Genomic DNA, 16,924 nt, shown 5'->3' with positions numbered 1-16,924 from the left:
GGCTGGGCCACGCCTGAAGAAAGCACTGGCCGGAGCCGGCCGCGCTTGTGGCACGTCTAGCTGCAGACTGGCCAGGGCCATACGAATGATGGCTCCCATTGAGTTGTCCTCAGAAGCACTAGTAGAGCTGTGGGTCGAAGGACGGGAGCACGCTGCGGAGGCAAGGGAGGCTGCGTCCTGTAGGACCCCATCCGGCTCGTATTCAGCAAACTCGGCAGCCGACGCTGCCAGAGAAAGCACATCTTCCTCCGGCTCCAAGGTGGCTGCCGGAGGAGCAAGAGCACCTGGCCCCCCTGCACCAGTCCCAGCCTGAAAGGCTAGGAAGAGGCACTTCATGCTTTCGAGCTCTGCCGTCAATTGGCCTACCTTGGAGGCAAGCCCGGACTCCCTAACCTTCTTCCTAGAAGTGGGGCCTGCGGTCACCGCAGCCCGACGTTTGGAGCGACCATCCTGGGCTGGATTACGTCGCTGGGCTGGGGGCAACAGTTCGGGGGACGAAACGAGGCCCAACCGTTGTTCCACCTCAGCTAATCTAGCCACTCTAACTGCCCGAGGCATAAAAGTGCAGTTCATGCAGGGAACATCTGAAAGACCCTCCTTCAGATGCCCGAGGCCAAGGCATGAGGGACACAAATCATGGCCATCCTCAATCTGCAGAGGAGCCATACAGGCCGAGCATGAGTGGTCGCCAACCATGTTGACAACCAGAAAAAATAACACTGTATAAAGCAAGAAAAACAATAGACACTGGGAGAGGGGGCGAAAACACAACCTTCACCAATGGATATATGAACAGAAAAAAACCCAGACAAGTTAGCCTCAGCGGGAACGCTGCTACCAACTACAGTCACACCTCTGCTGGGAGCGGGAGCGAGAGCACTGCCTTCACCAGTTGAGGGTAGCGGTCAGAACGAAACGTAGATAATAATAAGTGCAGTATAAATGCCGGGAGAGGGAGCGAAAGCACAGCCTTCACCGACAAATATTGGCGGGATAACAGCCCAGACAGTTAGCCTCAGCGGGAGCACTGCTACTAACTACAAGGCTAAATATAACTATAAATGCTGGGAGCGGGAGCGAAAACACTGCCTTCACCAGTTAACACAAAGCGGGCACAACCGAGTTGGCACCGAGGTAAAACGTACCTAAGCCGAGTGGGAGCGCACACACTGCCGTCACCAATAGCAACGATACACAACTTGAAAATTAAGTGATAAGCGCAATACAAACGCTGGGAGAAATTAAATGATAAGCGCAGTACAAACGCTGGGAGAGGGAGCGGGTACACTGCCTTCACCGAAACACGAAATTATAACAAGTAAATTTATCCAGCCGAGGGAGATGCGTTCCACGCAATCCGAACCTCTCGGCGGGTCCGTTGCGGCCTTTGGAGGGTGAGCAGCTCACGGCTCCGACAAGTGTCGCAAGGCCACCAGCAACGAACGATCAATGATAATAATATCCAATTTAGCTTTTAGCTAGCAAGGTGATACGATACCTGCGAAGCGAGAAGATGAAAGGAACAGATCCTCTGATGTCACCGGAAGATATAGGCTGTCCGGAGCTCATCAGGGGTCACAGGTGACTTTGTTGATATTAGGTACTCGAACTGCGCATGCGCGAGACGGATAAATCCAGTGCTTAAAGCACCGCCTCTTGCGGTCAGTAAGGATGAAATAGAAACCCATTGATGTTTTGATTCCCCCGTGAATTTAGACTAAATTATCAATTAATTAATTAAGCACATTAGTAAAATTTAGATCTAACGTAGTAAAGGACATTCATAGTAATTTTGTAACCACTACACCAATATAAATTATATTGATGCTACAAGGATAAAGAATCATTTTGCATGGAAAAGACACCTTTTCAATCAACTTTATTAATTACACAAATTACAATATCCCAATATTTATTAAATATTATGTGGAAGAAATCAAATGGTTACAATTCTTTATTTGCATCAAAATCTACCACAGATGAAAAGTTTGAAGAATAAGTAGGAAAATAATTATGTGTCAAGATATACTGTACATGATATATAAACAAAAGAAAAATGTTTTAGGTTAATATCATGCTATATATATTGGATGCTTATACGGAAACAACGCTCAATAATGCAAGAATAGGTTTTTAAAGAATACAGCAATGATTTTCACCCCCACTGTTTTTGCATTTGTTATTGTATCCTCTATCTATGAACCACAACATGGGCACAAAGACTACAAATATGGCCACCGTGACAAAACTCTTTTTCTCTGTCATCTTCCCCAGAACAAAAGACCTGAGAACTACAGAGAGAATACGACTTCACGGCAATACATACAAAACATGTTACTTGGATAGCAAACAATACAATTAGTTTATAAAAAAAATATTTTTTTAACATAATTTACAAATGTAACTCTCTCACGCAAAATAGGTCCAGCAGTCCTACTATGGTATAGCAGAACTTCTGGGGCGAGACAGCACAGAGCCTGGGCTGGGAAACCAACAACTGGAGGGGCGGCGTTACGCCTTGGAGATATTTTACCGTAGAAAAAGTGATTCACTTAAGTAGACAACGTTTTCTGGAAAGGATTTTTATTAATGTATTTCTACAGTGGCCAGTCTGCCAGTCAAGTTCATTTGAAACCATAACAGACAGTTTTTCTTCCGATCGATGGCCGAGTCCAGGTTCGCTGTTAATATCCAATCACATGCTTAAAGATGTCTCCAGCAAACATGATTGGTCCAAAAAAAATAATAAGTGAGAGAAAAGGGAGCAACCCGTTTTGAGCTGGTCTTCCATCAGACTTCAGACAGGTCATCTACGGTCTGACATGTGAGACAACCCTTTAGGTAACGACGGGGGGTCCGCCTCTCCCATGCCCCGACTCCGAGGTTCAGGAGTGACCTCCGAGGATCTCGTCCAGATTAATGTCCTTCATCCAGTCGTCGTTCCCTGAGCCCGACTTGAGCAGGGAGTCGATGAAGTCCGAGTCTGTGTTGATGCCCGGCACCGTGTTGTCCCCCTCGGGCAGGAAGTCGAAGGTCAGCCGGTTGACCCGGTTGTTCTGGTAGGTACCGGGCGACGGGCTTGCCCCCGAGAAGTTCCCGGCCGGCACCCTCTGCTCCGGGGAGGACTGGCTGGGGTTCCCCGGGATGGGCTGGTTGGTTCTGGGGGGCAGGTTGTTTCTTAGGGCGGGGTTCATAGCGAGGAGCGGGCCCATGTCTGGTGCCACCTGGTTGGGCGGGCCGGTGTGCCTCTGCTGGTATGCATGGTTCGATGACCCGTCCAGCTTGGTGCCGTGTGGGGGCGGTGGGTTGGTGAGCCTCCTCACACCACCACCACCGCCACCGCCACCACCCAGCCCGGGAGCCACCCCCTGGCCCTGGCCTTGCTTCATCCCCGGGAGCCAGGCCGCATTGACCCCCGACAGCAGCCCCGCAAGCCCCGAACCGGGGCCTGGAGCCGGGGCCTGCTGGTCGAGGGAGGGCCTGGAGGGCGGTGCCCCGTTCATGGAGAAGGGACTTCCCTGGGCGCCAGGCCGCTGGAGGCGGGGCTTGTTGGCAGCGCCGGCGAGTCCCATGCGGTGCTGGTTGGTCTGCGGCTGGAAGGGGCCGAGACAGGGGCCTGGAAGACCTCCGCCGCCCACGCCGAACCTCCTGTCCCCCGGAGCGGGGTTCATCTTGGGGCCAGGGTTGTGGGGCAAGTGGCAGGCCATGGGTGGGAGGCCGGTGTCAGGACCGTTGCTCATGGACTGGGAGGGGTTCATACCTTTAACGAAAAGGAACACGCACATCAACACACAACGTTTTCTGTGTATACTCTTGCTCCAGTGTTCCCATTGCTTGAGAAAGATTCCCCTAATGCCTGCTCCTAAATTAGTTGCACAAGAAACTCGCTGTAAAAAAGCTTTGAAGACCCAGAATTAAAGCTCTGGCAAACAACTAAAAAGGATTTAGCTATACCAAATCCTGTATCTCTCGCATTGACTGTCAGAGGTTCTACTGAGAGGTTAATGTTAGGGTCAGGTTAGGGTTAGGGTTAGGTCCAGCAGGTAACAGGGTGGTCCAGAAGAGGTCTGTCTGTACCTGTGAAGAGGGTCCCAGGTGGTCCTCCTCCCAGGCTCCTGGTCTGTTTGTAGTCCGGTGGCGGTCGGGTTAGGTGCCTGCTGAACTGGTCCTGTGGATTGTCTTTGTCCTGAGGCACCAAAACAAGGAGGCGAGAAAAAGGATTAAAAACTGTTTGGAAATGACGGACCTCTTCTCAAATATTTTAAGAGGTTGAAGAAATCTGTTAAAGATTTAAAATACACAACTTGTTTCTGTCAAGGCTACGAAAAAGACGGACACGTTCCATTACCAAACTGTCTTGACTGCGACAGTATAGGAGAGTTAATACTCCTTTAAATACAAACTATGATTCACAAGCTCTGTAGGGAACACGGCAATTTTAAGCTGACTGTCGTTTTTTTTTTTTTTTTTTTCTCTTACCGCCTCGCCAAGCGGGTGAAGCGATTGGTTGAGCTGTCGCTGCAGAACCGGGGTTTTGGCGGGGCTTTTCTGCTGTCCGATGGCCACCAGAGGTCGCTGTTGTGCCTGAGACTGGCCGTTAATGGGCAACCGGGGTCCAGGAGAAATACCCTAAGATAAGAGACGGAGAAATAGAAAAACACAACATTGCGTTACTTTCACATCGGCACTTTTCCCCGGTTTGCTACGCTTGCTTCTGGCGCTGCGCCAGAAAGCCAGGTGGACCGTGGGAAGATTAACACAATTGCGGTCGCACAAAAGTGCAAACGCAATTACAAAGTCCCACCACTAGAGGACGGACATTCACCATAAACAGGTGATCCGTGTCAATGATGCCATTCAGTGTTCATACTGTGGTACGGGCTACTCCCTCCTCCTCCCTCCGCAGAAGAACAGGGAAGACCCAGAAAAGAGGCTTTCATTTTCCGGAGGTGGGGGGGGGGGGGGTTTGTGGAGTCCTTTTCAAGGCCTACGTTTCCCCTGATGATTGTGTCTAAAGAGAGTGGGAGGAATATAAGAGACATGGGGAGCTGTGGGAGCTCGACACAGCCTGCGTTTAACCAGTGCTCGTTGACCCTCATTCATGAGTTACGCTTGACGTGACAAGCCCACTTAAAAAAAAACTCTTTGGCTCATAAAACACGCCATTAGACAACAGAAATGTCTAAACTGATTTCTGTGTCCAACGACTCCTCCTGGCCAAAGTGCGGATTTCCAGGTAGTTTTACCAGATGGAAGGATACTGTGTGTTTAAGCCTTTGTGTTTCACTCTGATAACAATGTAAATCTTTTTTTACCCCCTAAGGCATTGGTCTAATACGTGGGAACGGTGGGATTGCTTTTACAAGCATCTGCTCTCTGGCATTAAATTTGCACTCATTTCAACACACACGCACACACCTATAATTATTAGTCACAGTGTTGACACAGTTTCGATGAAAAGGGCGATAAGAGATTTGATTAAATAAGGGGAGACCACATTAGGCTCCTGATAGAAATTCAAATAAAAAGTAATGTTATAAATCAGATTCCACTGTGTAGGTATCCAAACCCTCCAAACTGCTGTAATCAGGGATGATAAAAGACCTGGGAAAAACTCGACAAACTGTTGGTTGTTACGCTTGTTCTCGCTTAACCGCACGGTGGGGACAGAATAGGAGCAGCGATAAATATGAAAACAAACATCCGAGACGTCAGAGGCCAATATTTATTCAGAACATTAACACTGGCAGCCAGCGGCTGGTTGGCCCTCCATCTGGCCAATGAGGTGGCTCGGTGGTGGTGACTGACCGTGTCCAAACAGTTGGTCACTATACCGGCCCTGGTTCGCTTCACTTCATTCCTCTCCAAGCCACCGTGAGAATCTTTTAACTGTTTGGACCAAATCTGATGGGCTCTTTGTTGGAAGAAAACACCAACACCACCTCCTCTCTCACCACCACCAATCTTCCCCCAAACCACAAGAGTTTTGTTTTCCTTGTGTCTTAGTGTGAGTGCCACTCTCTCCCACTGTCTCTCTATCTATCTTGCTCATCCCTATGTCATCTCAAATGTGTCATGGATGCCGTGTGTGTGTGTGTGTATTCTTCATCTTTCTGACTAGGATGTCAGCTAGTCCCCGCTGTAAATGAGTCCCACATGTTGGGCAGAGAGAGACGGGGAGGGAAGGGGCGCGGAGGGAGAGACGTGAAAACAGGCAGCTGAGAGAGATCCTGCCTCCCTCTCTTTCTCTCGCTCTCTGTCAGTCTCTCTCTCTCTCCCCCTTTCTCTCTCTCTGTCAGTGTGCCTCCCTCTCTCTCTCTCTCTCTCTCTCTCTCTCTCTCTCTCTCTCTCTCTCTCTCTCTCTCTCTCTCTCTCTCTCTCTCTCTCTCTTTCAGTCTTCACGTCTGTCCTTCTCTCTCTGTGCTTGAGTATCTCTCTGTCTCCCTCTCTCTGTTTCCCACTCTCTCTGTATCTCTCTCGCTCCCTCTCTGTGTCTGACTCCCCCCCCCACTCCCCCTCTCTCTCTCTACATCCTGCAGCTCTATAGCGCTACGCCGTCCCCAGGGACGGCCTCGGCATCTGGACTTGGCCCCGGCTCACTTTCCCAGGAAACAAGCGCTCCCTTCACGGGCACCGCAGTCACACTGACCCCACAATCCACCCTCCCACCCCTCTCCCACAACCACCACCCCGACCCAATCATTCCCACTACCCCAGGGCCCCTCCCCGCCCCGTTGCCGTAGTGACAATTGGGTGGTGCAAGAACAGTGTGCATATATGTATATGAGGGCATTACTACCTCAGTCGATTACAAAAACAAAATCTCCTTAAGACAAACTCGACTAATTTGTTGGGGATATCTGTGGCAGGCAAAGAGTGAATAGAGTTGTTGGTCATTAAAATTAAAAAACACATTTCATTGTAACTAATTCAGCTGGAGCCGTTAAGAAACATGGTACAAGATGTAAAAGAAAGCTTATTTCTCTCTCTAAAATGAGCCCAGAGCAATCTACACAACAACAACAACAACAACTGGGCTGCCAACATGACAAGCAACGCTGGGAGGTTTATTCTGAGAGAACACAACACATCCAGCTGGATATCTTCCTCTACATTTGTTGAGCATTTTTGTCTGTTGCTACTAACACTGGATTCACTCATTTTTGTCACTGGATTCACTCATTTTACATTCTTCCCCACCAGCAAACCGAAGCAACATTAGCCACCGTTAGCCCGCAGCCCTAGGGTTTTATTCACCTAGCGGCGGTCTTGCTTTCAAACGCTAGCTGGGTTGGGGGAATAGAAGGCTAGATCCCACAATCGCTGCGAGGACCAAGATTGCCGCCAGTTGAACAAGGGCCCATAGGGTATAGTTAAAAGCCAGCAGAAAGGAAGGGAACTATGTTGTTAGCTGGTGCTACATCGGGGGGATTAGATCACCACTGGGGTCCCTTTATTTCCACCCATTACTAATTCAACTCACTGTGGGAAGATACTTCTGCTGCCCCCTCTGCGAGCCGCCCTCTGTGAAACAGCCAAGTATTTAACCCTAGCCACACAGCCTGCAGCTCTGTACACTAGCATAGCCCCATGTTAGCATAAAAGTTGTGCTTATTATGCTAACATGATGCTATGCTAGTACATAAGCCACACTTCCTGGAGGAGGTCTAGAGGCTGGCATGGTTATTATGCGAATATTATGTCACACTAGCACAGTGCTAACATCATGCATTGATTTTATGGATAGTTTTATGGTTGTGGGTAATCCCAGTATTTAACCCTAGCCTGGTGGAGGTCTATGGGCTAACATAGCTATTATGCTAACATACTAGCACAGTGCTAACATTGTGCGGAACATGATGTTATGCTAGTGATTTAGCCCAGTATTTAACCCTAGCACACTGTCTGGTGGAGACCTATGGGCTAGTATGGAAATTATGCTAACATGATGTAATGCTAGAAGCTATTATGGTATCATCCCAGTGCATTAGCCAATTATATTTCACCATAGTCACACTGCCTGTAGGTCTATGCATTAGCAAAATATAATTTTAGCAGGATTAGTGAGCCATGGGGCTATGCTAGTGCTAGCCTGTTGGAAAAATACTTTGAGAATAAGTGAGCTGGCTGTCTTCAGTTGGCTGCTGGTTTGTCTTTTGGGAATCCAGATATTTTCTAAGCTTTCCTATGTTTATGTTCACATTATTAATGCAAACATGTGGAGTCCGATAAAAGAAATTGCTGTATGTAGCACACCAAACTCACGAATATGATTTACAAATAAGTAATGTGTGTGTATGGCAAAAACTGTCAGTACAATTTGCCTATCTATGTGTTTATTATCCTTTGTTCAATGCTATGATGACTGCTTCATTGTGAATTTGCTGGCTTGTATTTAAGCCTTGTGTAAGTGAAGTGGATGCAGAGAGCTTGTGTGTGTGTGTGTGTGTGTGTGTGTGTGTGTGTGTGTGTGTGTGTGTGTGTGTGTGTGTGTGTGTGTGTGTGTGTGTGTGTGTGTGTGTGTGTGTGTGTGTGTGTGTGTGTGTGTGTGTGTGTGTGTACATTGGGCAACCCGCATATTTTATAAAACTACAGCTCTTCATAAAACCATATGGTCCACGCCGCACTGCTGAGAGGAGGCTAAGGGCAAAACAACCACACATAATGATTGATCTACAATAGGCCTGTAATACTGCGGCATCCATGGGCATCTCTTTGGTCACGGTGGGGATTCGAGACAGATATGTCCTGTGCAATAATCTTGATTGATAATTCAACTTTGCGGCTCAGTCCAATTTGTGTTTCCACATACATTTTTAAACCAAGTACTGTGTGCCTTTGATTGTATTTAGGTAGTAGTCATTTATTTACTATTATATATAACAAAATGACTACTATGTATATAGCTATTATTTAGCAATTTTATCATGGAAAGAGTAGTCCAGCTGAATTACATTACAGATAAGTGTTCTTCATTCAAATGCTTTCATGTCTTTTATTCAGAGGGATTGTTACCCTATTGCTCAAGTATAATAATACTATGAGGTCAAACGAAAAATAACATCATAACCTTAACATAACCTACAGAGTAAAAAAAGAAAGCATCCATGCTCTTTTTTTCGTCTTGGTCAAACCGTTTGTGTTTTATGTTACTTCATACAGAGGTTTAAAAAGAGTGATCAGCACACAAATGATCTTTTTGATCTATAAACAAAGGCATCAAGAGATACCATTCTTAGGAGAGGGAGACAGAGAGAGAGACAGAGATGGAGACATAGACAGAGAGAGAGAGAGAGAGAGAGAGAGAGAGAGAGAGGGAGAGAGGGAGAGAGGGAGAGAGAGAGAGAGAGAGAGAGAGAGAGAGAGAGAGAGAGAATAGGGAGTTGGGGGAGAGCCTCCTCAATCATAACAAATCAGTGCTTGAACCTCCAGTACACAGCTAAGCAGATTACCGTCATTTTCCTCCGCTTGTCCCTTGTAGCTAACAACTTCCAATTAGCAAACCCCGCTGCGCATATCTGGGGCCTGACGGGAAGCCACCGTGACAGCCAGAGAATTAGAAGTCCTGCATGTTAATCCAGCCGGCGCTGGCAATCTGTGTCACAGTCAATGCGGGATGCAAGCAGAGGAAATGAATATTCAAGGGAGTCGCGGAAGCAGCTAGCTAGGGCAGTAGCAAGGAGAACGACCGCCGCAAGCTAACAGCAGCACATTGTTCCTTCTCGCGAGTTTCGGCGGGGAAGGTCGCGAGCCAGGGAAAATGCGGGAACATGTAGGAGAAGTGCAGTACCCTGCAATTTTTTTCCCAGTAGCAGTGCTGAGGTGTGTGTGAGATGTGCACGTATGTTGATGTGCATGTGCACTGTGCTGGTGTGCGTGTGCATTGTGCAGATGTGAGAGTGCACGTCGCTGATGTTCAATTTTCTGCCTTTAATGTCAGTGCAAACACAGTTTTTTAAGTCAGCAATTTTTATAGCCATCCCATCGCCTAGGTTTCATAATACTGTTGCTTCTGTTTTAAAAAATCCAATCTTTGGGCTTTCCCTTTCCAATTATAACTTTTCTCTTTATGCTACCTACATACATTAATCCAACGTCCCGGTTCACCTGACATTTTCACCTGGTTGCCCAAAATATCTATTAAACACTAAATTGTCCCTATTTTGTCCCGCTATTCACCACAATTAAATATAATAACGACAATATACTTGTTTTCAGCGTTTATCATCCTCTTTCCCACTCATTATTACCTAACCCAATCAAAAAACATAAACATTGCACCACAATTTCATCACTGATTGTCTGTATCCATTTCAATCAATCAAAGTCTACTGCTAGCCTTTGATGCTTTAGACTCTGTCTGGCAGTCTGTCAGCAGACCTCTAGAAGGCTTGCACTTTTCTTAGGAAATAGCCAGCAAAGAAAATTCTGTATTCTGCCGACGCTGCAAGAGTACAATTTTGGTCACGCGCGGTGGAAATGCAGACATAAAAGATCATATTAAGACGGCCAACCATAAGCGGTTGCTGCGAGCGGGAACTAGCACAGTTGCGCCCTACTCTATAGAGTCAAATGCCGGTGACAGTGATCTGAAATGGGAATCTCAGCAGGGGACTTTTGCCGAGCGCAAACATGTGCACAAGCGTGAACGCACAGTGCACTTAAGGGTCCCGGTTTGGGAGTTTGAAAATGTGGTCACTCTATTCCTTCATCTAGGACTCTAAAGCCATTCATGAGCAAATGCCACACACAATATGTGTTTTTAATAATTCTAACACAATTCTAACACTTTCTAGTGGTCTGTATTCTTCCAAAATATATCTCCACTTCCAACAATGACAATCTAACAACTGAGGGTGGAGCAGTGGGGGGGCACTGACATGTTTTTAAATAAAACCAAATTGAATATCTTCAAAAGAAAGATTTAACCTTTTTTTTTTTAACAAGGGGAGCCCATTAAGATTTAACAATCTCCTTTTCAAGGTAGCCCGGCCCAGCGAGGCAGGGTCTCGTGCCTTGCAGTGGCGCCAATAATCCAGCTGCTGTGCTGCACCACTGCTCCGTGCATGTTGGCAAACACTGAGGTGACACACTCTGCTTGGTATCCTATTACTGCGTGAAACATGCATCCTGTTACCTCAGTACTACAGTGGTTGTGTGCTGCAACGTTCTACTTTTAAAGTAAATGTATTCTCTTTGTATTTTCTCTCTGTCTATGCATTGCTTTACTAGAATTCTAGTAACATGTTATACTTCACACTTTCTTACCTCATTAAAGTAATCGAAAATACTAAGACAATCAATGACAGAAGGTAATAACATATCTTTGCAAGGAAGCAAATTGTCTTCGTAAACCAGAATCGGCCTGATTTGGGTTCGGACTTTAGATCAACCAGCCAGACACAGACCTTAAAACGCTGCTTGTCGTCGGTTCTTTTCTACCCCACGACCAGGCCATCAGTCATGGTGTGAGGATTGTTTAGTGCACAGGGGGAAACCGGCGGGGTCTTACCTGCCGCTGGGCCAGTTTGAAATGTAGTCCCGGTCCGTGCTGAGGTAGGGCCTTCTGCTGCAGACACTGGGACCCCGGCCCCGGGATCTGGGAGGTCTGGTAGTGGTGCTGGTTCTGGTTCTGACCCGGGGTCGACGGCGGCGGCTGCTGCTGCTGCTGCTGCTGCTGCTGCTGGACTGAGGTTTTGTTGAGGGCGCCCGTCATCACGGACATGGGTGCGTTGGGCGAGGTCGCCACCTTGGGACTGAAGTGCAACGTGGGCTTGGTGCTCAGGACCTTCATGTCCAGGTGGCCGCCGCCCACTCCGTTGTGGCCGTTGGCCTTGAAGAGGCAGTGGTTGATCCCCTTGGCCTGCGGGCCGGCCATGCGCTGGGGGTTGAGCGGGGCCTTGTCCTGGGAGAAGCCGGGGCCGGCGGCGGAGTGGGGGTTGACGGAGGGCGCCCAGCCCGCCATCCCGGCGGGGGCGTTCTGGTGGTGCTGCAGGTGGTGTTGGTGGCGGGGGTGATGGGGGTGGGGGTGTTGGTGGTGGAGCAGGGTGTTGGGCTGCTGCTGGTTCGCCGCCATCTGCTTGAGCTGCTCCGCGTGGGACACCTCGGGCCAGCAGGGCATGGGCCTGGGGGGCGGGCCGCCGGGGGGCTTCTGGCCCAAGGCGGAGGGCGACGCGGAGGCCAGGGGCCCGCCGGTCATGGTGAAGGAGGGCCCCGCCGACGCCGGCCGCAGCTGAGGCGAGCTGGCGTGCGCGTGGCAGTAGTCCGTCGGGGAGAACTCCGTCTTGATGGGCTTGTCCCCCAGGAGGGCGAAGAGGCCGGCGGGCCCCCCCCCCAACCCCCGTGGAGCCGGTCCGCTCCAGGTCCAGCCCAAAGGCGTCGTCCTGCTTCAGCATCTTCTCGAACTCCAGGTCGTTGAGCGACGGCACCGTCTTGGTCAGCTCGTCGAACAGGTCCTGCAGCTCGGGGTCGATCTGGCCGCCGCCCTCCTCCTTGAAGTCGAAGATCATGTCGGCGGTGGACTGGCCGCAGGACGCCACCTCGCTGGGCTCCTGCTTCATCTCCTTCAGCGTCAGGTTGAAGGTGTCGGCGTCCACGCCCGGCGGCAGCATGAAGCTCTTCCTGTGCAGGACGCTGTCCATGGACGAGGCCGAGGAGGACGAGGAGGAGGAGGAGGACGGGTGTCCCTGCAGGGACTGGGGCTGGGCGAAGTTGTGGCCGCAGGGGCCGTGAGGCGGGCCCAGGCCCCCGCGGTCCAGGCGGGCACGCTTGAAGTCAGCGCCGGAGATGCCACAGGAGAGGCCGTTCTGCTTGGGGAGGGGGCCCGGAGCGTGGCCCTCGAGCTTCCTGCGCAGGGAGCCTTGCAGCTGTGGGGACACGAAGAAGACAGGATGAGGACGGCTGTCGTCATAAGATCAATTTATTCAATTCCGAACACTTTATCATTTCACATGGTAACATGTGGTTACAGTGCATTCAAACATGTGAGACAGAAAAGGGTTACACCGAGTGGCTACAAAACTGTTTAAATGACCTATGATGGTTGAGTAATCGGATGACCATAGGGAAGCAATAAGTACAGCAATAAATATTTGTATTTATTTCTATAAGAATAAAAAACAAAAAATATAGATAATATATGTACATACACAATTAGAGGAGTAGAAATGTTGTTCACAGACACTACTAGTAGATATAATGAACTTATACATACTATTAAAAAATATTTACTAGGCGCCATAAGAATAAGAATATTAGGTTCTTGACCAGAGAACGTTAATCCCAACCTACTAATTATCTTAAAACGAAACCAAATAAAAACTGTTCATCGTTGTGTTATTAAAATCAAACGGTAATCCTCCCGTAATGTTTTTATAACAACGTCCAGCCAGTGTAGAATCATTGCCCGAGTGGTGCATTAAGTGAGCCGGTTCACATTATGATACATCTAAGTTACACTGCGATGGATTTTTATAAAAACCATCCCCCAGCATTAAACATGTAAATTAATCCCTTCTTACAAGTAGCTCCCAGCGACGTTTCTGTCTACACAGCTGAATGTGAAGATCTCCGCTCGCTTAACGACCTTGTTTTAATGCAGTGCCATAAAAGCAACTGTTACCATGGTACAGTCAAGCTAAAAAAAATAATTACGCTCTTGAATTGCTGTGTTGTAATTAATAGGAACCACTCGTACTACTGAACCAGATATGCTGAACCAAAGGAAACTATGCACTTCAACAACTAACATCCCCTCACAACGCCACCACCATCAGCAGGAACGCGCAGTGGCTACTCCAAACTAAGCAGCCTCAGCGTAAAAAGGCCCGATTGAACAAGAAGAGACAAGATACATGATGTGTTTAATAAGGGGAGATATCAGCGACATGGTAGAGCCTTTACAGGAATCTCATGTGGACGACTACAGTGGGAAATAAAACTTCCTTTGTCTGTTCTCCCCTTCATTTGCATAAATGATATTCTCCCTCCACCGCGGCTCGTTAGATCGCGGGTATTCCTTTGTTGTTTGAGTGTCTGATTAACGCGTGGCTGTGGGTGTACCTCTCCTGCTATCTGTCCTCCCCGCGAGTGTCTTTGTTACGCGTTAATAAGCACGTCCCCGCTGCCTGAGCGCGAGGATGGGAGGGTGGAACGAACGTGGACGCCGCGCAGCCTCATGGAACGTCATCCCTAGACCTCTCTCAGACTGTCGATCGATGATCAGCTCAGACTTTTACCTTCCTGGACTTCGATCTGTTGTAATATGTAATAATGTGAAGTGTGGATATGGGAAAAGTCATTAAATAATAATATGATGCGTGTGTGTGTGTGTGTGTGTGCATAGGCTAATAAAGATCCATTAATAATCTGATGTTTGTGTGTGTGTGTGTGTGTGTGTGTGTGTGGGTGTGTGTGTGTGTGTGTGTGTGTGTTTGTGTCTATGTTTGTGTGTGTGTGTTTGTGTCTGTGTGCGTGTGTGTCTGCGTGCGTTTGTGAGCGTTTGTGCACGTGTGTTACTCGTTTTCCCCCAAGTAGCGCACACACATTGCCCTCGGTGGATTGTGTGGTCAGTATTTAAATTGAACTCACACAGAGCTAACAGAAGTGGAGTGTGTAGCCCCGGGGGGGGGGGGGGGGGGGGGAAGCTGACTGATCGCTCCCTGCAAGGACATGCAAGACGCTGCCATCTCAACACACAGCCATGGAAACACTGGGTGAAACTCTACACCGATCTGTGCACCGGTACCACAGCACACGGGAGTCGTTTTCACCTGCTGGCACACGACGCACAAACATGTTTCACTACTCCGCCTGCTGCAGGGTTAGCTGATAATACTAGCCTGGTGCAACGCTAAGGACAGCATGGCGTGCTTCAAATACTCACACGTGCACTGCTACTCGTCACATGGTTTGCCGTGCTGCCCACTCAAGCAAGGGATGCTAACACTATCTTGTGTGGTGCTTGCACCATAAGTGGGGGGGATGTATTGAGACCGATCCTGGTTGTTTCAATCAGGGCATTAATATAGCTCTGATGTAGCAGGCTAGCGTGCTGGTGGTGACACTGATGACAATGACGGGGACGTTGATGAGTCGTTAATGAGGCATAATTACACATCGCTGTGGATCTCATATAGAGATGGCTGTCACGTTTCCATTTGGATTGAATACAACATTAGGTGTATAGTAACACTGATGGACTTTGTGTGCCACGGAAAGGCGTAGTGAAACCACAATTAAAAAAAATAAGGAAGAGAAGACAGCTGGATCCAGGGTGGAAATATATCAGAGGAAGTGTTTTTAGAGTGTGAGTCGCTCAGTCTTGAGATTCTATTTAGTGTCATTAGCAGACAGTTTGGTTCATCCAGACTTAATTAGAGTGAATTATTGCATGTCATTAGGGAGCAGTCAGGCTTGTTGGGGCATCTCGCTCGAGGATGACTACAGACATTCTGGGTTTGAACCCTGAACCTTTTGGCCGGGAGTCGCACAAACACAACGCTACACTATCCTGCCCCCTTCTTTCAGTGTGGAGATGAGGAAGGAGAGGGGGAGAGAGAAAGAGAGAGAGAGATGGAAAGGGGGAGAGAGCGAGAGAGAGTGAGATGGAAAGGGGAGAAAGAGAGAGAGAGAGGGAGAGAGAGAAAGAGGGAGAGAGAGATGGAAAGGGGAGAGAGGGAAAGAGAGAGATGGAAAGGGGAGAGAGGGAGAGAGAGATGGAAATGGGAGATAGAAAGGGAGAGGCGAGAGAGGAGAGAGAGAGAGAGAGAGAGAGAGAGAGAGAGAGAGAGAGAGAGAGAGAGAGAGAGAGAGAGAGAGAGAGAGAGAGAGAGAGAGAGAGAGAGAGAGAGATGCGTCCTCCTTCAAGGCTGATGGCCAGCCAGGGAAAACAGGCCATGAATAATGGAAGAGGCCAGTGGATGTGGTGCCCCTGTAACTCAGGCGTGCCTCTTCCATGTAGCGACCTCGTTTAATAAACCGACTGCAGGCTGGCTGCGTCCCCCCCCCCCCACCCACCTCCCCATTCAAAAGGTCATTGTTTAAACCCTGGAAGGGCTTTGTGGCGCTGGAATTTTGTTAGAGTCGGATCATGAAATCGGGGTATTTTCTTTTCAGTGTTCGTTCAGAGGTTTACAGAACGACTACTGTGTTTTATCAGTGAATTAAAGAGCGGTTTGTGTCTGGTTCGCCGGCGGGGCTAAAGCTGCTCTGAACCCTCTGGGTAGATCTGCAAGTGACTGAAAATAGATCTTTTCTTGATTAACATTTCATGAGCTTAGAAGCTCTGGATCTCTCTGAAAGTGACACTCCCTCCATAGGAGAGGTTCTAACACATACAAACATATCAAGCGTATTGCCTGGGATCTGTCCAAACTCTATCGGTCACAAGCAACTTCCTATTCCAAAGAAGGAATGTGCAAGAACCTGAGTTCCTGTTTTATGACTTTTGTGAATTTTCCATTTAAAAAATTATAAAAACCTGTCTGAACCAGTTTCCTCAGAAGTCACAACGTATCAAAACGCAGAGCTAGAGAGCAGTTCTAGGAATACTCTATAACGACACCTCATCACAACGTCTCCCCACATTGTGTGTGAATCAGGACGGCCCTGAAGCAACCCTATCCAATCCACTCCAACATCTTCATCAACCAAAAACCTACTGATCAGCTGTTTAGGAGGGTTCTCTTCTAACGTGAACAAGGACATAAACAAGGACCGGAGAGAGAGAGAGAGAGAGAGAGAGAGAGAGAGAGAGAGAGAGAGAGAGAGAGAGAAAAGAGTAAAAGAGTGTGAAAGAGACAGACAGACAGAGAGGGGGAGTACTGCAGTGGGAGGCAGATTCCCAGACGTTCGCCTCACAGCGAGAACCAAAGTGACATCAGCCAAGCAGCCATGTTGCCCGCATAACCCCCCCCCCCCTCAC

General features: G+C 48.5%; 1 protein-coding gene and 1 long non-coding RNA gene across 2 annotated transcripts; both read right to left on the bottom strand.

The window, feature by feature from the left end:
• Positions 1–1,864: 1,864 nt before the first annotated feature.
• Positions 1,865–14,178, bottom strand: zmp:0000001236 (mastermind-like protein 2). The gene is given in 6 exon segments (XM_060075794.1): positions 1,865–3,760; positions 4,078–4,186; positions 4,480–4,629; positions 11,513–12,310; positions 12,312–12,900; positions 14,102–14,178. Coding segments are annotated over 6 exon segments (2,598 nt in total). The 3' UTR covers positions 1,865–2,885.
• Positions 6,284–11,486, bottom strand: LOC132474210 (uncharacterized). Its single transcript, XR_009529620.1, has 2 exons — positions 7,780–11,486; positions 6,284–7,562 (listed from the first exon to the last, which is right to left on the bottom strand). It is a non-coding gene; the product is annotated as an uncharacterized LOC132474210 (long non-coding RNA).
• Positions 14,179–16,924: the final 2,746 nt, after the last annotated feature.

The sequence above is a fragment of the Gadus macrocephalus genome, chromosome 16 (genome assembly GCF_031168955.1).
Source record: "Gadus macrocephalus chromosome 16, ASM3116895v1".
NCBI classification, from domain to species: Eukaryota; Metazoa; Chordata; class Actinopteri; order Gadiformes; family Gadidae; genus Gadus; species Gadus macrocephalus.
Note: the sequence above shows the minus strand (reverse complement) of the source record. Positions and strands in the feature narration are given on the sequence as shown.